Source organism: Babylonia areolata, chromosome 20, assembly GCF_041734735.1.
Source record: "Babylonia areolata isolate BAREFJ2019XMU chromosome 20, ASM4173473v1, whole genome shotgun sequence".
Taxonomy (NCBI): Eukaryota; Metazoa; Mollusca; class Gastropoda; order Neogastropoda; family Buccinidae; genus Babylonia; species Babylonia areolata.
Window position 1 is genome coordinate 5,748,476 of NC_134895.1, and position 27,900 is coordinate 5,776,375.

A 27,900-nucleotide genomic window follows, 5' to 3' on the forward strand; every position below is an offset into this window, starting at 1 on the left:
ATTCTAACAACGATAAAGATGGACACATTGTGGACATGTAACCAAACCAGAGGTGTTTTGAAAATTACCCTCGTGTTGTGACATAACAGGATGTAACAATAATATACATTGTAATAATATTGTTCTAGTGTAGCAAACAATGTACGATAATAGTATACATCGTGAGAACTGTTCTGCTACACTGATACAGCAATGAACGTGTGATAATTGTACACAATGTGAAAATTATTCGTCTACAACAAAGAATGTGTGATAATGCTATACGTTGTGATAATTTTTCTTCTACGTGATGTTTTGCTTGCTTCTAAAGACAGGTATTTGTTTATGGAGCTAATGGATGTACGCTGAAGGCATGCAGCATATCTGTCATTACCATTGTTTATCTAGCATGTATATGGTAAAAAATACCGCTGTCGTGCTACACTATGGACACGGCCTGTCAACACGTGTGGTCAATGTGTCCCCGTGACCAGGCAGTACTCACGGCTTGGCCATTCCTCTCCAGTCTGACGCCGAGGGCTGGCCGGTGAGGGCTGGCCGGTGAGGGGCTGGCCGATGAGGGTTGGCCGGTGAGGGTTGGCCGGTGAGAGTTGGCCGGTGAGCACACAGCGCTGCTGACTGGACCCTGGCTGTGGACACTGAGGGAGGCAGCGTGTAGATGTGTAGATGACTGAAGACAGCACTCAGTGCAGTGTCACAGGATGAAGACAACTCCCTTCAGGCCTCGGGACCTAACACTGCTGCCGGCAGGTCTGAGAACCCATGAGCTGTTTGGACATCGGCACGTGAAGCAGTGTTGTGGATATAGGCATGTGAAGCAGTGTTGTGGATATAGGCACGTGAAGCAGTGTACTTGACAACGGCTCGTGAAGCAGTGTAGTGGACATCGGCATGCGAAGCAGTGTAATTCTCCCTGAAGCACAAATGTGCGCAGCGAGGTCTTTAGTTTTATGTGGACACAGAACAGCAGTGGACACCTCAGCACGAGGGGCTGTGCACACAAGGCCACTTTAGGAACAGTCTTCCACACACATCGGAACACAATTTGGTTTTTTTCTCGGGGTTGAGCAAAGCACGGGTCATTTTAAGGCAAGTGAAACACACATCATCCACGATGTCCGAGGAGCGTGATTCGCACCATTGCTGTGTCAGTGCTGAATCCCAACACATCCAGAGGCAGCAGGTACAATCATTAGGTCAACAGTCCTCCAATGGAGTGTTCATCTGAAACACACAGACAATGGACATGAGTGGAAACCTGTCGTTGGGGTGTAAAACACAGCTCCACTCACTTCACCAAAATGGCTTCTACAGGCACTCCTTTCCACAGAACTATCCACCTCCAGTCTTATCGGTATACTATATACCCATCGAGCTAGATATCCAGCCCACTCGCACACAGCCCTCTCACATCCACCCACTCTCCAAGATACGCGGGCCGATACCTACAGCAGCAACCACCCTCATTGATCCCTCCTGCCATGACAGCTGTCAATGTCTGTGACTTGCTAGTCATCTGCGGGGTATCGACAAAATCCACCCCCCCCCCTCTCTCTCTCTCTCTCTCTCTCTCTCTCTACCCCTCTCTGTCTCTCCTCTCTCTCACACACACATTCTCTCTCTCCTGTATGTGAGTGACACACTGATCACACACGCACACACACACACACACACACACACACACACACACACGCACGCACGCACGCACGCACACACGCGAATAAAAGTACATACATTGTGCAATAGTCATTCACGTCAAAATGTTTGACAGTGAGGACAGTGTCTATGGAACGGAACACGAGATGGTAAAACCACAGCTAGCACGGTGACGTTCTCATCACCAAAATTTACACTTAGCCACAGTTATCAGTACAGCCAGCATTGTACCAGAGTTATCAGCATAGGCAGCAGTGTTACATAGTTATCAGACTAGGCAACAGTATACCACAGTTATCAGCATAGGCAACACTATACCATAGTTATCAGCATAGGCAGCAATATACCATAGTTATCAGCATAGGCAACACTATACCATAGTTATCAGCATAGGCAGCACTATACCATAGTTATCAGCACAGGCAACATTATACCATAGTTATCAGCATAGCCAGCAGTATACCATAGTTATCAGCATAGGCAGCAGTGTTGCATAGTTATCAGCGCAGACATTAGTATATCAAAGGTATCAACACAGCAGTGTATCAAAGTTATCAACACAGCGGTGTACCGAAGTTATCAACACAGCCAGCAGTGTACTAAAGCTATCAATACAGCAGTGTACCACAGTTATCAACACAGCCACCGGTGTACCAAAGTTATCAACACAGCCACCGGTGTACCAAAGTTATCAACACAGCCAGCGGTGTACCAAAGTTATCAACACAGCCACCGGTGTACCAAAGTTATCAACACAGCCAGCAGTGTACCAAAGTTATCAACACAGCAGTGTACCAAAGTTATCAACACAGCCAGCGGTGTACCAAAGTTATCAACACAGCCAGCGGTGTACCAAAGTTATCAACACAGCCACCGGTGTACCAAAGTTATCAACACAGCCAGCGGTGTACCAAAGTTATCAACACAGCCAGCAGTGTACCAAAGTTATCAACACAGCCAGCGGTGAACCAAAGTTATCAACACAGTAGTGTACCAAAGTTATCAACACAGCCAGCAGTGTACCAAAGTTATCAACACAGCAGTGTACCAAAGTTATCAACACAGCCAGCAATGTACCACAGTTATCAACACAGCCAGTGGTGTACCAAAGTTATCAACACAGCCAGCAGTGTACCAAAGTTATCAACACAGCAGTGTACCAAAGTTATCAACACAGCCAGCAGCGTACCAAAGTTTTCAACACAGCCAGTGGTGTACCACAGTTATCAACACAGCTGTGTACCACAGTTATCAACTGTCTACCAAAGTTATCAACACAGCCAGCAGTGTACCAAAGTTATCAACGCAGTAGTGTACCAATGTTGTCAACACAGCCAATGATGTACCACAGTTATCAACACAGCCAGCAGTGTACCAAAGTTATGAACACAGCCAGCAGTATACCAAAGTTATCAACACAGCCAGCAGTGTACCAGAGTTATCAACACAGTAGTGTACCAAAGTTAACAACGCAGCCAGCAGTGTACCAAAGTTATCAACACAATAGTGTACCAAAGTTATCAACGCAGTCAGCAGTGTACCAAAGTTATCAACACAGTAGTGTACCAAAGTTATCAATGCAGAGACGCTTCCACACCAAGGCAGTGACCACCTCCCGGTAGTGTTCAGTCTACAGAAACTGTCAGATAAACCCTGTATGAAACCGCGTGATCCATTTCAGTATGAAAACAAAGAGACAACCATCATCGAAAAATTAAGACGCAGAAGAAACAAAAGAACGGCACTGAACAGGATGCAAACTATTCAGCCCCCATGGTAGAATACCGACACAGAGAGAGCCTGGATAGAAAAACATGCGGCTGTCAAACTTTGGCAAAAAGAAAGAACAAAACCATCTCCGGACAAAGATATTGAAACAAAAATGAAAGAAAAAACTAAACAGTTTGAAATCATTGCTCAAGAGGCCAAAAATGACAAGTGGAAACAGTTTTGCGAGGCACTCAGTTATGACTCAACATTGACAGAGTTCTGGCAATTTTATCGTCGCATGGAAGGGAAAACGTGCACAACAACAACCCCAGACATGGTAGACACTGACGGAACCAAGCTTAAGACAAACGAAGAAAAAGGATCCGCCCTGCTCAAACGTTTCATACAACAGAGCGATCAAAGAAACTTAGATGAGAAAAAGAAATATGTTGAGGAGTTAAACCAAACCCTTATGCAGACTGGACCTGATGATGACTTGACAATAGATGATCTAAACGAAGCAATAGCTAAATGCAAGAAAGAATCAGCTCCTGGCCCAGACAAAGTTCGCTACTCGGACATCAAGGAACTATCGGAAGAAGACAGAAGCAACCTTTTCAATCTATATCAAAACAGTTTCCACAATGGACATGTCCCGGAGGACTGGACACACAGCTTCTTAAAACCCATACCAAAACCAGGAAAGGACCATCATCAGGTAAGTGGCTACCAGATCCTAACCATGCAAAACATTGCTGGAAAGCTCATGGAACGCATGATAGCCAGGAAACTTGCAAGGGATCTTGAACACAGGCACATTCTCCCTTCAAATCAAGGTGGTTACAGAACAGGCAAGTCCACATGGGAAAACGCAGCTGCTTTTGCATATGAGGTGTATGAAGGATTTCAAAGAAAAGAAGAAACACTAGCAGTAGCAATCGATCTTGAAGATGCCTACAATAAGGTCCAGTTTGCGCACCTCATGGAGCTGCTACTAAGGTATGGAGTAAGTTTGACACTGACAAGATGGATAGCAGCAGCGCTTCAGGAAAGAACCGTCGTCCTACGCCTCGGAGATTGGATGTCTGCACCTTCTAAACTATCCATGGGACTGCCACAAGGGTCTCCGCTTTCTCCTGTCCTCTACAATGTCTACACGAAGGGCCTTGCAGACTTAAACAACAATGGAATAGCTCGGGTGCTTACTCTTGCGGATGATGGCCTGGTCTTCAAACCTTCGAAAGATGCTCAGGAAAGAACTAAAGCCGTCCAGAAACAACTAAACAATATTGCTCAATGGTGCAAAGACACAGGATCTTCCATCAATCCAGCGAAAGCCCAAACGTTGCTGTGCACCCTCAACAACAGAACCGCGAGCAAATCACCACCTTCTGTGTCACTCGATGGGATTCAGATCGAGAAAACTGAATGCCTACGCTACCTTGGAATACAATTCGACAGGATGCTGACCTTCAGAAAACATACGGAAAATACTGTTCTCAAATGCAAAAAGGGCCTTTCAGTCTTAAAAGCAATGGCAAGCAAAGGTATTGAACAACGCCACCTCTTCCTGCTATACCAATCACTCGTCCTCAGTGTGATCGACTACGGACTTGGGCTAACAACACCGTCTCAAAGCAACCTCCTAAAATTAGAAAGAGTCCAAAATGAAGCTATGAGGCTGATCCTTGGAACAACAAAAGACACGCCCACAGAAACCATGCGATACCTGCTTGACCTTCCTTCAGTGCAGGCCAGAAACAAGTTAGAACAGGTCAAGACCTACTTCAAAGCATTAGAAAACCCTCAAAACCCACTGCATGACGCAGTCAAAGAACCAAAAGGCAGCCGCCTAGGACGAGGAAGATCATGGATGGGGCAAGCAGAAGACACAATCCAGCTAGTATGCCGACTACAAGACCTGAAAAAAACAAAAGAATGGGAGAAAAACCCCGAAACCCTCAACCATCTATTCAACACAGCCACTTCACCCACTCTAGGAAGACATTGTCGGGAATGGCCAGAGGGCAAAACTGATGCGGAAGTGAAACTACTCATAGAAGAAAACAGTAAAGAAGAGGACATCATCATATACACAGATGGCTCAGTCACCAAAGACCAATCCGGTTGGGGATTCACTGCGAAACAAAATGGAAAAACAGTTAGGGAAGAGAATGTTGCCTACAAAGTCACAACCTCCAGCCTAACGATGGAAGTTGAAGCTGTGACACATGCCCTCCAGTGGCTATCGTCCATCCATACGCCCGGAAACCAACATGCCATGATTCTAACCGACTCAATGAACCTCATACAGAAAATTGAAAACGGAATGGGAAGCCCAGAGTGGCATAAGGCAATGCGCAACTTTCAGATTAAAAAACTCACATGGTCATACTGCCCGGGACATGCAGGTGTTAAGGGAAATGAGCGAGCTGACAGACTTGCTGGTAACGCAACACCAACGAGCGGCCTACATCTAGGAAAATCGGAAATCTTCAGAAAAGTCAAAGAATATCAAAAAGAACAGGTACAAGGCCATCACACCATCGATCGCCTCAAAGAAATAAAAGCAGAGAGAGGGAGTGGCCGTAAGTCTAACACGAAAGGCAGAGCACGATGCTTTGCTAATCAAACAAATATCGGCATCATTTCCAAACCAACATTGCGCAAATTTCTTCAAAACGGAACAGAGTCTCTGTGGGCTTTTCCAAATACAATAGACTGAGCAACACACTATACGCCACGTTCTTGGCATCAGAGATCTTTTCCCATCCCTCTTGCGGCCAATCAGTGGCAGCCTCTGTGCGTGTGTGTATGTGTGTGTTTGTGTGCATGTGTGGGTCTGTATTTTTGAGTGCGTTTGTGCATGCGCGAGAGTGTAAGTGTACACAAGTGTCAGTAGAGTTCTGTGCACGTGCGTGTGTGTGTGTGTGTGTGTGTGTGTGTGTGTGTGTGTGTGTGAGGGGGAGGTGGAGGTGCGGAGGGAGGTGGGGTAGAGGATGAGGTATGTGAGTGTATGCATGCCTACACTGTGGGAGGAACAGGATATTGGAACGTATATATATATATATATCTTTGTACATATGTGTGTGGAGATATGGGCATATGTGTGTGCGCTTGTACAAGTAAGTGTTCATCTGTGTGTGTGTGTGTGTGTGTGTGTGTGTGTGTGTGTGTGTGTGTGTGTGTGTGTGTGTGTGTGTGTGTGTGTGTGTGTGCCGTGGAAGCTGTGATACGTAGACTAGAAATGAGTGTGTGGAGGAGGGGGGTAGAGGAGGTGCAGGGTAATGTGTGTGGTGTGTGTGTGTGTGTGTGTGTGTGTTGGAGCTCATGTACGTTTATATGTATTTGACCTGCTTTCATATCTGTGAAACTGCGTGTTCGGTGCATATCTGTTATGCATGTGTGGGTGTATATGTGAATGTGTGTCTTAATGTTTTACATCTATTTGCTTTTTTTTTTTTTTTTTTTTTTTAATTATAGTTATTATTTATTATTTATTTATTTATTTGTGTAAGCTTATCTATCATTGATTCACCTTTTTTTCTTTCTTTTTTTCTTTTTTTTTCCTCAAGGCCTGACTAAGCGCGTTGGGTTACGCTGCTGGTCAGGCATCTGCTTGGCAGATGTGGTGTAGCGTATATGGATTTGTCCGAACGCAGTGACGCCTCCTTGAGCTACTGAAACTGAAACTGAGTTATCAACACAGCAGTGTACCAAAGTTATCAACACAGCCAACAGTGTACCAAAGTTATCAACACAGTAGTGTTCGAAAGTTTTCAGCAGTGTACCAAAGTTATCAACGCAGCCAGCAGTGTACCAGAGTTTTCAGTATAACCAGCACTGAGCACAACATCCACCGAAGCCAGCACACTACCATAATTATTAACACAGCCAGCACTGTGCAACTATTATCAGCACACACACACACACACACACGCGCGCGCGCATGGACTAACATACACACGCACGAGCGCGCGCGCGCCCACGCACACACACATTCACACTCGCGCAAACGCAAACGCAATTACACAGAGAGAGAGAGAGAAAGCAGTGACGCCATACACAAAAACAAAACATCAGCACAGCAAAACATCATCAGAGACAATTGCACGAACCTCTCATTACACAATGTTCTCCATTATGCCATGAAAAGAAAAACAGAAGCAAACTGATCATCTATGAATATCGTCACTACGGGAATATAATCCCGGACTGCGCAGACAGTAAGTTTTGTATAATGTAAGGCATGACCTTCTCACAAACTCATTCGCTGTTTCTGTCTGAACGTTTTTTGTCTGATCCGTCTCTGAAAACAACAAACAAGCCAACATACAAACAATCTGATCCGTCTCTGAAAGCAACAAACAAGCCAACATACAAACAATCTGATCCGTCTCTGAAAGCAACAAACAAGCCAACATACAAACAATCTGATCCGTCTCTGAAAACAACAAACAAGCCAACATACAAACAATCTGATCCGTCTCTGAAAGCAACAAACAAGCCAACATACAAACAATCTGATCCGTCTCTGAAAACAACAAACAAGCCAACATACAAACAATCTGATCCGTCTCTGAGAGCAACAAACAAGCCAACATACAAACAATCTGATCCGTCTCTGAAAGCAACAAACAAGCCAACGTACAAAAAACACACTAACAGACCCTGCTTACTTAGAATGCCGAATTTTGATCCAACTTTTCCCCCCGTCAAACTGAAACTGGTTGATTCTTGAGGCAAATGGTTAATAGGATCCTCATTCACAACAATGAACCTACTTCACGTAGATATTTTGGCAATGTTCATAAGCCTCGCTTTGCACGACAGCTGTTTAGTTGCCTGGACAACATCAAATGATGTCAGCTGCAACTTGAACAACGGTGTAATCCGCAACCGTTATGCACGAACAATGTAACTGATGATGTCAGTGTTGCCGATCTTGCTGCACGTGACACTAGAGCACAAGCTAATTAAACCTAAAGACAAAGCACACACATCCACTTGGTATGTATAGGTCAGACAGACACTGCCGTCAATGCTCAGTGTTCAGTGTTCTTGCTGCTCCACATACCACTGATTCTTGCTGCTCCACATACCACTGATTCTTGTTGCTCCACATACTGCTCCACATACCACTGATTCTTGCTGCTCCACATACCACTGATTCTTGTTGCTCCACATACTGCTCCACATACCACTGATTCTTGCTGCTCCACATACCACTGATTCTTGTTGCTCCACATACTGCTCCACATACCACTGATTCTTGCTGCTCCACATACCACTGATTCTTGTTGCTCCACATACCACTGATTCTTGTTGCTCCACATACTGCTCCACATACCACTGATTCTTGCTGCTCCACATACCGCTGATTCCTGCTGCTCCACATACCACTGATTCTTGCAGTTCCACATACCACTGATTATTGCAGTTCCACATACCACTGATTCTTGCTGCTCCACATACCACTGATTCTACTGATTCTTGCTGCTCCATATACCACTGATTCTTGTTGCTCCACATACTGCTCCACATACCACTGATTCTTGCTGCTCCACATACCACTGATTCTTGCTGCTTGATTCTTGCTGCTCCATTTACCACTGATTCTTGCTGCTCCACATACCACTGATTCTTGCAGTTCCACATACCACTGATTCTTGCTGCTCCACATACCACTGATTCTTGCTGCTCCACTTACCACTGATTCTTACTGCTTGATTCTTGCTGCTCCATTTACCACTGATTCTTGCTGCTCCATATACCACTGATTCTTGCTGCTCCACATACCACTGATTCTTGCAGTTCCACATACCACTGATTTTGGCCTCGCCTTCGCCAGAACTTTCCGCTGACATTGGACATGCAAATGCCCACACGCCAAACGCTACAGCACCCCAGACCAACATTCAAAAACGATACACGTGAGAGACCGAGGACGTCAAATAATCTAATGACAAAAAAGTCTTTATCAGACGCGAAGGGCTGTCACTGTCAAAAAAATAAAGACATATTTGCAACGGGCAACTATGACCATAACAGACATCTTTTGTAATAATAATAATAATAATGGATACTTATACAGCACACTATCCAGAAATCTGCTCTAGGTGCTTTACAAAAACGCTTTTGTTAACATAATACATCATATCTATGTTACATACACACACCAAAATGTGACTACACACACACACACACACACACACACACACACACACACACACACACACACACACACACACACACACACACATGGGGAAACTATCAAAATAACAGATATCATTTCTACGTGCAATTATAAAAACAATAGACATTTTTTTCTCAGGGCAAATATCAAAATACCAAAGACATAACTTCTGGGGAACTATCAAAATAACAACAAAAATCCTTTGTGTGGACGTTTATCAAAATAAGAGACATCTTTTAGGCGGACACCTATCAAAATAACAAAGGCGCTTCTATGGGGACTATCAAAATAAAGACATCTCTCAAATGGGTAACTATCAAACAGAACGTGTGCCACTTTTTTGACTCACTTGTGTAAACAAAGTGAGTCTATGTTTTAACCCGGTGTTCGGTTGTCTGTGTGTGTGTGTGTGTGCGTGTGTGTCCGTGTGTCTGTGTGTCCGTGGTAAACTTTAACATTGACATTTTCTCTGCAAATACTTTGTCAGTTTTCACCAAATTTGGCATAAAAATAGGGAAATTCAGTTCTTTCCAGTCATCTTGTTTAAAACAATATTGCACCTCTGGGATGGGCACAAAAAATTAAAAAAATGAAGCCTAATTATATGCAAACTGCATTTAGTGTTATATTTTTTATTTTTTGTATTCTCTAAACTTGGCACTTTGACCTCTTATTCTGACACAACAGCAAGAAGAGTTATTATTATCATTTTTTGTTCAAACAGGAACTTCTTTTGCCAAGCATGGAATTTTTATTTATTTTGTAAACGTTTTGGTGCAGGTAGTAAAAAAGGGAAATTACTCTGTAATTAATGCTAGGGGACGTAATTTATCACAAGTGAGTCTTGAAGGCCTTGCCTCTCTTGTTATATTTTTGTCTGCTAATGGCTTCAAAAACTATCCCAGTTGCCAATGTTTTGGTTCTCTGAGGCAACAGCATTGTTGCTTAATCATTGCACGAAGACTTTAGTTCTCATGTATTTGTGAAGATTATTATTATTTTATCATTATTTTCATTACTACTATCTTTTTTTTATATCATAATTATTATTTATTTATTTATTTATGTACGCTTATCTATATACATTTTTTTTTTCTCAAGGCCTGACTAAGCGCGTTGGGTTACGCTGCTGGTCAGGCATGTGCTTGGCAGATGTGGTGTAGCGTATATGGATTTGTCCGAACGCAGTGACGCCTCCTTGAGCTACTGAAACTGAAACTGAAACTTGTGAAGTTCGAAAATGAATTACTTCGACGCAAAGCAAAGTATTTTAGACCACATAAATCAGTTCAAGTGGACCAAATTTTATCTACTTATTTTATCTATTATGCAGGCAGGTTATCATAATTATGTTTACAATATATGTATTCAACAAGTGACTTCCCAGTGGAATAAAAAATATCATTGATTACCAAAACAAACAGCTACATTCCATTTCTTTATTTCCTGTCTAAACATTTTTGAAACGAATGTCCATAAACATATACCAAATTATTTAAAAGAAAATAGCTCATCTGCCCTTTGCAATGTGGATTTCAACGCAGACATTGCGAAACTGCCTTGAAAATGCCGAGAAAATCTGACTGTTTCCCAGGAACAAAACTCCGTCAACTCGTGTCATAGTCCAAGAATATAAAAAAAAAAAAACTCTGGCGTTTCTTATCACATCATTATAATCAAATAATAATAATAATAACCCATTCTTTTAGACTTAACATTTGTAAAACACTTGCTGATAACTCAACGATCTATTCTAAGCCCACTGGGTCTGTTTATTAATAACTATCACAGAGAAGAGTCCGCGATAGTTTGTGTGAGACATTTGTAAGTAATGCTACCTTCCATTCCCCCGATAAACGTGGTCATGAATGCAGTATTTGGTGACGGCAGCTCCTGTCTGAAGCGGGCAGATGGGAGAAAAGCATGCAGAAAATGAGGAGTGGACACCGACATTCCTCCACCAGCACGTACAGCTGTGCTGATGCCACACACATCGCTCTGCACTTATGCACATGGCTTCAGTGATTGATGAGGGAAACACACTGAATGCAGACATCAATGAGGGATGAGGGATGTGAGGTACACACTGAATACAGACATCATTGAGGGATGAGGGATGTGAGGTAGACAGAGAAGACAGACATCAATGAGGGATGTGAGGTAGACACTGAATGAAGACAGACATCAATGAGGGATGTGAGGTAGACACTGAAGACAGACATCAATGAGGGATGTGAGGTAGACACTGAATGAAGACAGACATCAATGAGGGATGTGAGGTAGACACTGAAGACAGACATCAATGAGGGATGTGAGGTAGACACTGATCACAGACATCTATGAGGGATGAGGGCGATGAGGCAGAAGGCGGGGAGCGGAGGCTGACGTCAGCAAGGCAGAGAGGACCGGGTCGATGGAGAGTCAGGCGTATTGACAGCACAGGGCGCTACACTGAGGCACCACTCCTCTTGTGCTGCGTGGGCACTGTGTGTGTGTGTGTGTGTGTGTGTGTGTGTGTGTGTCTGTGTGTGTGTGTCCATGAATGTGTGTGTGTGTGTGTGTGTGTCTGTGTGTGTCTGTGTGTGTTAGAGAGAGACAGAGAGACAGATACAGACAGACAGAGACATAAATAGAAAGAGAGACATACAGAGACACAGGGAGAGAAAGAGAGAGAGATTTTACTTTGTTTACATTGATTATGATTTCCTTTATTTTCGTACCTAGAAATCTATGCGACGTCTAAAAACATGCAAAACCCGGCCAGGAAATGTTGATGGGCTTGTCAATACCATTTCTCTTTACACACACACACACACACACACACACACACACACACACACACACGCTCCATTTCTCCGGATGCCCATCCCTCATCCTTTCATCGTCAGTCAGACACTACAGAGGCTAACGGAACTTCCGGAGTCTTCACACCCATCTCTTCCTGCTGAAAAAAAACAAACAAACCTATACTGTGCTATGCTGTGCTGTGCTATGCTATGTTTGGCTATGCTAGGCTAGGCTATCCTGTGCTTGGCTATGCTAGGCTAGGCTATGCTATACATCGGTTTCGATGATGACAGCTTGCACAGGTCATGTGTTGTGGACTGACAGGTTGTGCGGTGTCCAGTTCTCAATCGGCATGGTCATTCACAGCGGGGTGGGGGTGGGCGTGGGGGTGGGGGGCGGTTTGAGGAGGGGGGGGGAGGCAGGGAAACTGTTCTGGTTCAGATGGCACGGTTGCTGCTACCTTCCTCCTCTCACGGGCCTCCTTGCAAGGCGTCCCTCTTCAAAGCTGACATGTGCCTAAACTCAATCATGCTATGCTATGCTATAAGCCATTTAATGGCTGCTATGCTATGCTATACTATGCCATGCTATGCTATAAGCCATTGGGTATCCTTGCTGAAACAATTTTCTAAGGAACTGCTAAGGAAGGGAGTGGGAGGAGAAGACAGAAAACGAAAACGATGGACTGACAACACTGCAGAATGAACAGGAACAGCGTTTGGCGTAACACACAGCTGACAGACCTGTTGGGACTCCGGTGAACAGTTCTTCTGTGCGGCGTCCCAGGGTTGTCAGGGTTGAGGGAGAAGATGAAGAAGAAAAAGACTATACTATACTATACTATACTATACTATACTATACTATACTATGGTCAGCAGTAACTGTGGTCAGCAGTGTGACAAGACGGGGGAGTGGGGGGTATGGATGGTGGGGAGGGGGTTTGGGGGGATGGTGGTCAAGGGGGTGGGAGGGGAAGGAATGTAGGAGGGATGGCTTTTCGCTGATCAGCAAGCCCACTAACAACTGTGTTAACACTCAGAACATGCTGAACAGAGAGACACACTGCAGACCGACGGTTCAGTGACATACAGACTCGGCAACAGCTCTGTTCGGCGCGATGAACACACACTCTGAACACCGGAAAAGAACTGACATGGTCCGGAACAGAACAGCCGACTGTAGCCCAAGTTAAACGCCCCAAAACTTCTTTTTTTTCTGCCCCATCATCTGCACCGTTTCATTGGCATTACTCCCACGCCGCTCATTTAGATTCCCCCATACACGGCCACACCCGGGTTCGTCCGTCGCAGTTCCAGCGTCGGCAGTCCACAGGGAACCATCGATGTTAGGTCGCCAGGAGGCCACACACCAGAGGAGACCCTGCACTGCTGCTGAGTCACTTCGGTGGTGTTCAGTGGTGCCTGTTCTGATTTAACGTACTTAGGACATCACCTACTAAGTCCCCTACTGACGACAATAATGGCTTAGTCGCGGAGCCAGACTGAGTGAGCGTCCCTCCACACCCCAAAACTTTAGTTCCTTCCCAACAACGAGCGTCCAAAATCATTGCACCGATTGGTTACATTTTCATGGTTTGTGGGACCAAACACGGAAAAGCAAGATGGTGGCACGTTAGTTTTGTGACTGAATTCGCATCAAAATTAAGTAAAATAACGTACAAAATAAGAGTCGAAATTAACTGAAAATGGGTTACAACATCTACTTATGGTAATATCGTTCCATTCATGCACTAACACTGCCGGTAAAATAGATTCCTGAATTCAGGACGCTAAATTAAGACTTGAGCCCAAACTGACATGATGAAGAAACACAAATGAAGACCGTCACGTCTGTATCAGAAGGCAATACTGGACAACTCCTGACAAGAAAATATTGGAATAACCGACAAAGCAGACGACAATTCTAACGTCAGAGAGATAAAGAGCAGGCGGAAGAACGGATTACATCAAAGGCCAGTTATTTCCCTTGTCACATTCTTGGCAGTGGCGAATTCGTCCTGCATAAATTATGTTAATGCTCTCCGTACTTACATAAAATGTCTCGGCGGCAAGTTGTTCGTTTTCATTTACCATATGAATTCATACAAAGTCAAAATACTGATGGAATCAGAATCAAAGAATGCGTACTGGTGACTGGTTTTAAGTATTGTCATACGATTTTAACTCTCTCCATACGAACGGCGAAAGAGACGACGTTAACAGCGTTTCATCCCAATTACCATCATCAAAATATTGCAAGTGGAACGCTCTTATACTGAAGAGGTGACTGTTGACAAAGAATACCACAGTTCTGACGACGGAAGCTAAAGGTTGGGTCATTCAGACACCCACTGGACATCCGAGGGGTCTGTGTAGAGGAGAAGAGAGGACTGGCCGTACTGAATGAGTTAATTAGTGTGCTATTGCATGGCATTGAATGTTGTGATAATTCCTCACGACATGTCCATCCTTGTAGTGTGTGTTAGGTGTGATTAACGTTGTGTTGTGTGTGATAATTGTGTGTGTGTATGAACGTAAATTAGTGTTTGAGTGTTGGACTGAATGTCTGTGCAGAGGTTATACACGAACATTTTCGTTTAAGTGTTTAAATTCATGTTTCATGCGGTGGTTTCTTCATTGCACAGTGCAATTCTCTGCATTTTTGTACATGGAAAGGCGCTGTGTAAACTGAATCATCATCATCATCATCATCATCATCATCATCATCATCATTATCATTATAATTATTATTACTATTATTACTACTATTATTGTTATTGTTATTATCATCATCATTATTGATGTTGTGTAATAACTTAATGATAATAAAATGTTAGAAAACATTGTCTGACTACGGTGCATTTCTTAATTATCATCTAAGCCTACATGTGCAGTCGTGCTCATCCATTGACAGTTAGATAGATAGATAGATAGATAGATAGATAGATAGATGCGTTTAGTATTAGATGTACTGGTAACAGGTATACCAAGGTTACTTTCAATGTAACCTGATGGCAGTTCTGACGGAGTGAAGTTCTGCTGAGAAAGTGTATCGACACGCTGACTTGATGGCAAGCTCTGACTGTCTCCACCACCTGCACCCTCCACGCCCCGACACCAACCCCCCACCCCCCACCACCCCACCCCACCCACCACAGATCAGTCTGGAAGGCCTTCCACCTCCGTCAGGTGATTGATATGTGATACCTGCCTTGCTGCTTCCCACCCTCTCACCCCCACCCCCATCCCCCACACACAGCCAGTCCCAGCCACACACTGCCTGCAGCTGGAGACAGAAGGGACAGTGCCGCCTCAGCATCACACACACAGACACACACACACACACACACACACACACACACTCACACACACACACACACACACACACACACACACACACAAGGTCTTCAGCTGACGGCCCACGCCAGCAAAACATGATGCAAGGCTGCTGCTGCTGCTGCTGTACAGCAGGATAGGTTCCATCGATTCAGCTTGTTTTGTTTTTTTTACTTTGTGGAAAACATAAAAACAGTCATCCCCGAAGGACAATGGAGTAGAAGACATTGGCGTGGTTTTTTGTCTGCATTCCTGTTATTTCCCACGCAAGTCTGTCTGCTAACAGCGCCGCCAAAAACAATGGGATGGATTTTATTGTGTGTGTTTGTGTGTTTGTGTGTGTGTGTGTGTGTGTGTGTGTGTGTGTGTGTGTGTGTGTGTGTGTGTGTGTGTGTGTGTGTGTGTGTGTGTGATATCTTGGATGTAGAAAACAAGTCTGAAAGATCCTGTGTAGAAGACCTCATATACAGGACTGGCTGGAGAAGACCCCATAATTATTCAAGACTATGGCAATAGAAGACCTCATATGTGCAAGACTGTGTGGAGACTATGGCAAAAGAAGACCCCATACATACAAGACTGTGTGGAGAAGACCCTATATTCAAGACTATGGCAACAGAAGACCCCATACATACAAGACTGTGTGGAGAAGACCCTATATTCAAGACTATGGCAAAAGAAGACCCCATCCATACAAGACTGTGTGGAGAAGACCCTATATTCAAGACTATGGCAATAGAAGACCCCGTACATACAAGACTGTGTGGAGAAGACTCTATATTCAAGACTATGGCAATAGAAGACCCCATACATACAAGACTGTGGCAATCGAAGACCCCATACATACAAGACTGTGGCAATCGAAGACCCCATACATACAAGACTGTGGCAATCGAAGACCCCATACATACAAGACTGTGTGGAGAAGACCCTAAATTCAAGACTATCGCAATCGAAGACCCCATATATACAAGACTGTGTGGAGAAGACCCTATAATTATTATTCAAGACTATGGCAATCGAAGACCCCATACATACAAGACTGTGTGGAGAAGACTCTATGCATAATGCCCTGTGTAGTATAATTTTCAGGTTCAATGACAATGAGGCATAACATTGTTCGGCCCTCTGCACAGAGTCTTCTTTTTTTGGTCTTTGATTTGATTTGATATGAATACTTATATAGCGCCTATCCTCGGTCAGAAACAAAGCTCTATGTGCTTTACAAACACGGAGTCATTTGCACAACAGGCTGCCTACCTGGGTAGAGCCGACTGACGGCTGCCATTGGGCGCTCATCAATCGATTTCCATACAGGGTCTTCATTTTCTGGTCTTCTATGCAGGGTTTTCTTGGAGTTTTCTACACATGGTCTTCTATGCTGGGTCTTCTGCACGGGGTTTTCTCTAACAGGTCTTCTGCACAGGGTCTTCTGTACACAATGCCTTCTACACAGGATTAAGTTTATCTATGGCCTTCTACACGGACATTTCACACAGGGCTTTCTAAACGGGCCTTCTATAAAGAGATTTTTGTGTATAGGGTCTTCAGTGTTGGGTCTTGCATACACAGGCCTTCCATACATGACTTCTACAGATAACTTTTGTAAGTGGCGTTTACAAAGTCTTCTATACAGGGTCTTCTAAACAGGGTCTCATATAGGGGGTCAACTACGCATACCTTCTACACAGGGCCATCTGCACAAAGTCTTCTGTACAGGGTCATATATATATATATATATATATATATATATATATATATATATATATATATATATATATATATATATATATATATATAGTCTTCAACTCAGGTCTTATATAGAGGGCCTTCTATTTAAGTGTCTTCTACAAAAGATAATCTGTATAGGGTTTTCTAAACAAGGCCTTCTATATAGGATTTTCTGCACAGGCCTTCTACAACAGGTTTCCTACACATGCCTTATATATCGGGTCTTCTACACAGATCTTCTACATTTGGCTTTCCATACAGGGTTTTCTGCACAGGCTTTCTATATAGAGTTTCCTACACAGACCTTCTAAACAGGCTTTTCTACACAGGCCCTTCTTTATCGGGTCTTCTACACAAATCTTCTACATTTGGTTTTCCACACCGGCTTTCCATACAGGGTTTTCTACACAGACCTTCTATACAGGGTTTCCTACACAGGCCTTCTATATAGGGTTTCCTACACAGGCCCCTCTATATAGTTTTTTTTACACAGACCTTATATATAGGGTTTTCTACACAGGCCCTGCTATATAGGGTTTTCTACCCATACCTTCTATATAGGGTTTTATACACAGGCGTTCTGCACATGGTTTTATACACAGAGCTTTCTACATAGGGTTTCCTACACAGACCTTCTATATAGGCTTTTATACACAGACCTTCTATATAGGGCTTTCTACACATACCTTCTATATATGGTTTTATACACATACCTTTTACACAGGGTGTTCTACACAGGCATTCTATATAGGGTTTTATACACATAACTCCTATACAGGGCGTTCTACACATACCTTCTATACAGGTTTTCTACACATACCTTCTATACAGGGCTTTTGTATACAGGGTTTTCTACACATACTTTCTATACAGGGCTTTCTACACAGGCATTCTATGTAGGGTTTCCTTCACAGGCGTTCTATACATGGTTTTATACACAGACCTTCTATATAAGGTTTTATACACAGTCATTCCACATAGAATTTTCTACACAGACCTCTATAAGGTTTTCTACATAGACTTTCTATACAGGGTTTTCTGCACAGGCGCTCTATATAGGTTTTTTCTGTTCACACCTTCTATACAGGGTTTTCTAAATAGGTCCTTCTTTGCAGAGATTTCTACTATGCAGGGATTTCTGCACAGACCTCCTGTGCAGAGGTTTCTACAAAGGCATACCATGCAGTGATTTCTACACAGACCTTCTATGAAGGAGTTTCTACACAGGCCTTCTATGCATGGATTTCTACACAGGCCTTCTATGCAGGGATTTCTACACAGGCATACCATGCAGTGATTTCTACACAGACCTTCTATGAAGGAGTTTCTACACAGGCCTTCTATGCATGGATTTCTACACAGGCCTTCTATGCAGGGATTTCTACACAGGCCTTCTATTCAGCAGGGATTTCTACACAGGCCTTCTATGCAGGGTTTTCTAAATAGGCCTTCTATGCAGGGTTTTCTACACAGGCCATCTATGCAGGGGTTTCTACACAGGCCTACTACGCAGTGATTTCTACACAGATCTTCTATGCATGGATTTCTACACAGGCCTTCTATGCAGCAGTGATTTCTACACAGGCCTTCTATGCATGGTTTTCTACACAGGCCGTCTATGCAGGGATTTCTACACAGGCCTTCTATGCAGGGGTTTCTACACAGGCCGTCTATGCAGGGATTTCTACATAGGCCTTCTATGCATGGATTTCTACACAGGCCTTCTATGCATGGTTTTCTACACAGGCCGTCTATGCAGGGATTTCTACATAGGCCTTCTATACATGGATTTCTACACAGGCCTACTATGCAGGGGTTCTACACAGGCCTTCTATGCAGGGTTTTCTACACAGGCCTTCTATGCAGGGTTTTCTACACAGGCCTACTATACAGTGATTTCTACACAGGCCTTCTATGAAGGAGTTTCTACACAGGCCTTCTATGCATGGAGTTCTATGCCTACTATGCAGGGATTTCTACACAGGCCTACTATGCAGGAATTTCTACACAGGCCTTCTATACAGGGTTTTCTACACAGGCCCTTCTATATCGGGTCTTCTTCACAAATCTTCTACATTTGGTTTTCCACACTGGCTTTCCATACAGGGTTTTCTACACAGACCTTCTCTATATGGTTTCCTACACAGGCCCTTCTATATAGTTTTTTTTTTTACACAGACCTTATATATAGGGTTTTCTACACAGGCCCTTCTATATAGGTTTTTTTTTTACACAGACCTATATAGGGTTTTCTACACAGGCTCTTCTATATAGGGATTTCTACCCATACCTTCTATATAGGGTTTTATACACAGAGCTTTCTATATAGGGTTTCCTACATAGACCTTCTATATAGGTTTTTATACACAGACCTTCTACAAAGAGCGTTCTACACAGGCATTCTATATAGGGTTTTATACACATACCTTCTATACAGGGCGTTCTACACGTACCTTCTATATAGGTTTTCTACTCATACCTTCTATACTGGGCTTTTGTATACAGGGTTTTCTACACATACCTTCTATACAGGGCTTTCTAAACAGGCATTCTATATAGGGTTTTATACACATACCTTCTATGTAGGGTTTCCTTCACAGGTATACAGGGTTTTATACACAGACCTTCTATATAAGGTTTTATACACAGTCATTCCACATAGAATTTTCTACACAGACCTCTATAAGGTTTTCTACATAGACTTTCTATACAGGGATTTCTGCACAGACCTCCTATGCAGAGGTTTCTACACAGGCCTACCATGCAATGATTTCTACACAGACCTTCTATGCAGGAGTTTCTACACAGGCCTTCTATGCATGGATTTCTTCACAGGCCTTCCGTTTGCACAGGCGCTCTATATAGTTTTCTGTTCACACCTTCTATATAGGGTTTTCTAAATATGTCCTTCTTTGCAGGGATTTCTACTATGCAGGGATTTCTGCACAGACCTTCTATGCAGGGATTTCTACACAGGCCTACCATGCAGTGATTTCTACACAGACCTTCTATGAAGGAGTTTCTACACAGGCCTTCTATGCAGGAGTTTCTACACAGGCCTTCTATGCAGGGATTTCTACACAGACCTTCTATGCAGGGATTTCTACACAGGCCTTCTATGCAGAGGTTTCTACACGGGCCTTCTATTCAGGGGTTTCTACACAGGCCTTCTATGCATGGATTTCTATGCCTACTATGCAGTGATTTCTACACAGGCCTTCCATGCAGTGATTTCTACACAGGCCTTCTACGCAGGGGTTTCTACACAGGCCTACTATACAGTGATTTCTACACAGGCCTTCTATGCATGGTTTTCTACACAGGCCTTCTATGCAGGGATTTCTACACAGGCCTTCTATGCTGGGGTTTCTACACAGGCCTACTATACAGTGATTTCTACACAGACCTTCTATGCATGGAGTTCTATGCCTACTATGCAGGGATTTCTACACAGGCCTTCTATACAGTGATTTCTACACAGGCCTTCTACGCAGGGGTTTCTACACAGGCCTACTATACAGTGATTTCTACACAGGCCTTCTATGCATGGATTTCTACACATGCCTACTAGGGATTTCTACACAGGCCTACTAGGGATTTCTACACAGGATTTCGCTGACGAAGACAAAGAGGGAACAGAGAGAAGAGGACCTGGCCTCAGCCCTGTGAGCCAATGACGCCAGCAAAGGGAGGTCAGCATGTATAGCCCCAATATCAGAGAGTTGTGTCGCCTTTGAGGAGGCTCATCACGACTCCTGTTCACCCCCTGATGTCAAGTGAAGAGAAGCAGTCCCGTGAAAGCAAAAGGCGTAACATGTTACATGTCAGTAATGTGTCTCTCCAAGGATCGCTCTTAATGAAGGAAAACACAACAACAAAAAAACAGAAACCTGTCGCTCTCTATTGTTTTGCCTAAACTCTTCATCAACTTCAGTCTAAAAATAAATAAACAAGAAAATATAATAATAATAATAATAATAATAATAATAATAATAATGACGATGATGATGATGATAAGAAGATCTGATAAGAATCACCATCATTAACACTATCGTCGACGTCGTCGTCATCGTCAACATATTATCATCATTATCATTATCATCATAAACTCCATCAAGTATTTCTTGATACCAGAAATCGCTTTACGATTGCACACACACACACACACACACACACACACACACACACGTGAACAATTGATCAATAAGTTTCAGATGTGGCTGATATTCTCGTGGGCTTATCAATCAAACGAATAAACTGATTTTTTTTTTAACGCACCGAGGCTTTGTTGTATTTCAATAAATCAGCATCTAAAGCACTCCACAACATGCACTCAATGATGAAAACGCAAAGAAATTGCTTCCATCAGCAAAATGAAATCATCCATCCAGTTCATAGTTTCTGTTGAATTTCTAAACACGATTCCCAAAATATCTTGTTTGGAATTAATTTGGATCCAAATTGATTCCAGTTTGTGATGATCTCATGGTTCAAATCGCTTAAACGTAATACTGTGGTCAATAAAAAAGCACATGGAAACCTGCATGTTTCGAACGCCCAACATCTTTCGGGATTAAATGTAGCCTGGTACTGAAATTTCCGAGTCAGAAAATATACGCTGTTTTGGCGAGATTCAGCAAAACTGAAAATAAGCAAGTATTTATCCCATTTAGTCAAAACAATGACACACATCAGACAATTTACTTTGTGAGTGATTTGTATTAAGAAACCGAACTCTCACACCATCTCCTGATGGCCAGAGGAGACTGACATACATACAGAAACAGACAGACAGTCAGACGGACAGACAGACATGCAGAGGGGGACAGAGAAAGAGACGAAGACATGATCTTGGAAAGAGAACGAAAGACAGAGAGGGAGTATAGACAGGGGTGAGACAAAGAAGGAGACAGAGAAGACAGACACAGAAATACCACTATAACTATTCGGATAAATGACATTGGCTTTGAGACAGACACACAGACAGAGGAAATTGTTCTTTACTCAAAATCAAGAGTTTCAACTCGTGTGTTTATTTCGGTGTCCCCTCACCACCTTCATCAACGAAATGGGCCCTGGAAAGTGTTGTGCCAGACAGGCTGTGAGTGAACCCAGTTCACTGCTGCACTAAAGTGTTGTGCCGGACAGGCTGTGAGTGAACTCAGTTCACTGCTGCACTAAAGTGTTGTGCAGGACAGGCTGTGAGTGAACCCAGTTCACTGCTGTACTAAAGTGTTGTACCGGACAGGCTGTGAGTGAACTCAGTTCACTGCTGTACTAAAGTGTTGTACCGGACAGGCTGTGAGTGAACCCAGTTGACTGCTGTACTAAAGTGTTGTGCTAGACAGGCTGTGAGTGAACCCAGTTGACTGCTGCACTAAAATGTTTGCCAGACAGGCTGTGAGTGAACCCAGTTGACTGCTGCACTAAAGTGTTGTGCTAGACAGGCTGTGAGTGAACCCAGTTCACTACTGCACTAAAGTGTTGTGCTAGACAGGCTGTGAGTGAACCCAGTTCACTGCTGTACTAAAGTGTTGTACCGGACAGGCTGTGAGTGAACCCAGTTCACTGCTGTACTAAAGTGTTGTACCGGACAGGCTGTGAGTGAACCCAGTTCACTGCTGTACTAAAGTGTTGTACCGGACAGGCTGTGAGTGAACCCAGTTGACTGCTCTACTAAAGTCTTGTACCAGACAGGCTGTGAGTGAACCCAGTTGACTGCTGTACTAAAGTGTTGTACCGGACAGGCTGTGAGTGAACCCAGTTGACTGCTGTACTAAAGTGTTGTACCGGACAGGCTGTGAGTGAACTCAGTTCACTGCTGGTGCACTAAAGTGTTGTACCGGACAAGCTGTGAGTGAACTCAGTTCACTGCTGTACTAAAGTGTTGTACCGGACAGGCTGTGAGTGAACCCAGTTGACTGCTGTACTAAAGTGTTGTGCCGTGAGTGAACCCAGTTGACTGCTGTACTACAGTGTTGTACCGGACAGGCTCTGAGTGAACCCAGTTCACTGCTGTACTAAAGTGTTGTACCAGACAGGCTGTGAGTGAACCCAGTTCACTGCTGTACTAAAGTGTTGTACCGGACAGGCTGTGAGTGAACTCAGTTCACTGCTGTACTAAAGTGTTGTACCGGACAGGCTGTGAGTGAACCCAGTTCACTGCTGTACTAAAGTGTTGTACCGGACAGGCTGTGAGTGAACCCAGTTCACTGCTGCACTAAAGTGTTGTACCGGACAGGCTGTGAGTGAACCCAGTTCACTGCTGTACTTAAGTGTTGTACCGGACAGGCTGTGAGTGAACCCAGTTGACTGCTCTACTGAAGTGTTGTACCGGACAGGCTGTGAGTGAACCCAGTTCACTGCTGCACTAAAGTGTTGTACCGGACAGGCTGTGAGTGAACTCAGTTCACTGCTGCACTAAAGTGTTGTGCCGGACAGGCTGTGAGTGAACTCAGTTCACTGCTGCACTAAAGTGTTGTACCGGACAGGCTGTGAGTGAACCCAGTTCACTGCTGTACTAAAGTGTTGTACCGGACAGGCTGTGAGTGAACCCAGTTCACTGCTGCACTACACTGGAGGGAGTTCCTGGTCAGTACTGACTGATGGCCCGGACCAAGCCTTACCACACACTCCTTTCGGTCTGAACTGACCACGTGAAGAAAGTTACCGCGAAGGCCAAGAAGTGTTGGGTCATGTACCACATTCAGCACACTGACTGTGAGGAGGACTATGTTGGAGAGACTGAGAGAGCTCTGGACAGACGTTTCTAGGAATATCAAAGCAGAAGTCACTCTGTTTTCTGTTTCCGCTCCACTTTCAGTTTCTCAAGGAGGCGTGACTGCACTCAGACAAAACCATATACGCTACACCACATCTACTTGGCAGATGCCTCACCAGCAACATAACCCAACGCGCTTTGTCAAGCCTTGGGTGCATGCGTATATGAATCATCAGAGTGGATTTCTCCAGAATTTTGCCACGGGAAGTTTCTCAATGCGCCAAGTTCGTGCTGCACACGGAACCTCGGTTTACCGTCTCATCCGAATGACTAGACGCTCCGTTTGATTTTCTTTTTCTTTTTTTTCAGTCAAATTTAGAAGAGAGGGCGAGAGCAGGATTCGAACCGAGACCCTGACGAACTCTATACTGGCAGATAAGCGTCTTGACCATTCTGCCCACCTCTCTCCTTGGCAGCGACTCTGCTTTCCACTCGTGAGTCACAGCATTGACCCAGATGGGGCACTGGCGCTGTGCACAGAAACCTGTTTCTGGACTGAAGAGGGGAGCTAAACCAAGCCGTCCAAATCAAGCCGAGAAAGTCTGGCCACAACTGGGCCCAGTAGTCTGGGGCTGCCTTGTTGCACAGCTCTGACTGTCCATGATGGAGGATTAAGATGATTTCGCATCTCACTCTGCAGTGATTTTGCACCGCGACGCAATCGTACCACCTGCACACCATTTCCAGTTCGGGAAGAGAGGGAGCTCTTGCCATTTACTTCCGTCTACATACCGATACAGGTACTACAATGAAACTGGCTGTCTTTTTGCCACAACGTAAACACATAATTGTGAGATCATCACCCAACATGCCTCCAGGTTAATGACGGTCTGTCACAACACCACCATCTTCTTCTTCTTCTTCTTCCTGCAGTGTCCATCAGCCGTTAGTCCGGCTATTGTTAACATGTGGGAGGTGCGCAGCGTGGAGAGGGAGGGAGAAAAGAGGATGAAAATGGAAGATTAAATTAAACAAAAAAGGGGGGGAGGTGGCGTTGGGGGGGGGGAGAGGGGAGAGAGAATTTTGGCCCAACACCTGTCTTTTAATGGTTTTTGATTCAATTTGAAAATTTGCAGGCAGAGTAACAATGAAAATCTTTGCTTTCCGTTGCATACAGGTGATCTTGTGGGTAGCTGGGGGAAAGAAACATAACAGGTGTAAGAGGCAGAAATAGAGATTTCTGAAAGCGGAGACAAATCAAAACAAACCCAACTCCACGCATACGCACGTCAATTCCAGTCGGACACTTGTGGTCGGGCAACTTCAGTGCAACCAGCGAACTTCGTTCATACAGCGTGCCCAGTCCAGGGTTTTTCCCACACCAGTTTTGTTGATATAAGTGGTGGTGGTGGGTCGGGCAGGGGGGGACCACCGAAATGTACTGGTGAGGAGAAACCTTTTGATTCTGACCAGAAATCTATCTGTTGAATGTGTGATCCTGAATCAGAGATTCTTTACCAACAGTGAGATCGTTAGAGAGAGGGAGGGAAAGAGAGGGGGGGAGGGAGAGAGAGAGAGAGAGAGGGAGAGAGAGAGAGAGAGACTGGGGTGGGGAGAATGGGTTGGGATATCAGCAAGACAGAATGACAGGGAGAAAACAGGGTATGGGAAAAACATAGGCAAAAGACGGGGGTATGAACATGGCTCAGTTGGAGTGAAAGTTGTAATATGAAGAAAATAACATACACGCACAATGACACACAAACAGACGCAAACACACACATACAGTGCAGCAAAATCACTAACCTAACACACACACACACACACACACACACACACACACACACACACACAGTGCAGCAAAATCACTGACCTAACACACTATAGCAAGATGTCTCAATAAATAAACACACACACACACACACACACACACACACACACAAACAAACAAACAAACAAACACACGCACGCACGCAGTGCAGCAATATCACAAACCGAAGACAACCCCCCCCCCCCCACCCCACCCCCCAATACACACACGCGCAGTGCAGAAAAATCACCGACTGGCCTAACACACACACACACACACACACACACACACACACACACACAGAGTGCAGCAAAATCACTAATCTCTCTCTCTCTCTCTCTCTCTCTCTCTCTCTCTCTCACACACACACACACACACACACACACACACACACACACACAAACATATACTGAAACATATACAGCTGACATCACTGACCTCAATGCACACTGGTTCAGTTCAGCCGAGAGGGGACCAAATGTCTCCACAACCCCGGCACTTTCTCACTGTGCCGACTGTTGTCTCACTGTTGTGACTCACAGTGTTGCACTGTGCTGCTTCAGTGTTGCTGTTTGTTTCACTGTGTTGACTTGTCTCACTGTGCAAACTGTCGCACTGTCTCAGTCACTGTGCAAACTGTTGCACTGTTCGCTCCACTGTGCGGAGTGTTGCACACACACTCTGACCGTGTTAAATTGTCTCACAGTCTCACTGTGCTAACTGTTGCACTGTCTCATTGTGCAGACTGACTGTTGACAGTGACCCACGAGCAGTTCAGTTTAATGCTGAGTGGCTGGCAGAGGAGGAAGCCAAAACAGGACCAATGACTGCCAGCCTGCTGGGAGACATCCACTCGGTGTCTGGGCCACCCATGACGTCATCTGCCTGCACGCGCCGCCTGCATAATGCCGCGCGCCGCCCACCCGCGTCCCTCCCCCCGCCCCCTCCCAACCACTGGCACCCACCCGCCTCTCCCCTCACTGACACTGCTCGGCACCGCCTTGCCCCCCTGTCCGTCTGTGGGGTTTTTTCTGCTTGCTCTGTTAGTCCGGATACCACCCTGCTCCCCTCTGTCTGCGGTGACGTGGCCCTGGCTCCGTGTTTTCCACTGTCAGCGTCCACTGCACCCCTCCTGACTGTCTGTCAACATCCACTGCACCCCTCCTGACTGTGTCAACATCCACTGCACCCCTCCTGACTGTGTCTGTCAACATCCACTGCACCCCTCCTGACTGTGTCTGTCAACATCCACTGCACCCCTCCTGACTGTGTCTGTCAACATCCACTGCACCCCTCCTGACTGTCTGTCAACATCCACTGCACCCCTCCTGACTGTGTCTGTCAACATCCACTGCACCCCTCCTGACTGTGTCAACATCCACTGCACCCTCCTGACTGTGTCTGTCAACATCCACTGCACCCCTCCTGACTGTGTCTGTCAACATCCACTGCACCCCTCCTGACTGTCTGTCAACATCCACTGCACCCCTCCTGACTGTGTCTGTCAACATACACTGCATCTCTCCTGACTGTGTCTGTCAACATCCACTGCACCCCTCCTGACTGTGTCAACATTCACTGCACCCCTCCTGACTGTGTCTGTCAACATCCACTGCACCCCTCCTGTCTGTGTCTGTCAACATCCACTGCACCCCTCCTGACTGTGTCTGTCAACATCCACTGCACCCCTCCTGACTGTGTCAACATCCACTGCACCCCTCCTGACTGTGTCTGTCAACATCACTGCACCCCTCCTGACTGTGTCAACATCCACTGCACCCCTCCTGACTGTGTCAACATCCACTGCACCCCTCCTGACTGTGTCTGTCAACATCACTGCACCCCTCCTGACTGTGTCAACATCCACTGCACCCCTCCTGACTGCAACCCCCGTGTAACCGCAGACATGGCGTACATGGTGACCATGCATTGTGCTGTAGTCTTACAGGGCTGA

At 44.8% G+C, this 27,900-nt stretch overlaps 1 protein-coding gene across 1 annotated transcript in view; it reads right to left on the minus strand.

The window, feature by feature from the left end:
* Window positions 1–26,761, minus strand: part of LOC143294930 (tyrosine-protein phosphatase Lar-like) — an 85,812-nt gene extending 59,051 nt beyond the window's left edge. The window contains 2 exon segments of the mRNA XM_076606447.1: window positions 485–1,224; window positions 26,385–26,761. Coding sequence (XP_076462562.1) covers window positions 485–495 — 11 coding nt within the window. The 5' untranslated portion in view covers window positions 496–1,224; window positions 26,385–26,761.
* Window positions 26,762–27,900: the final 1,139 nt, after the last annotated feature.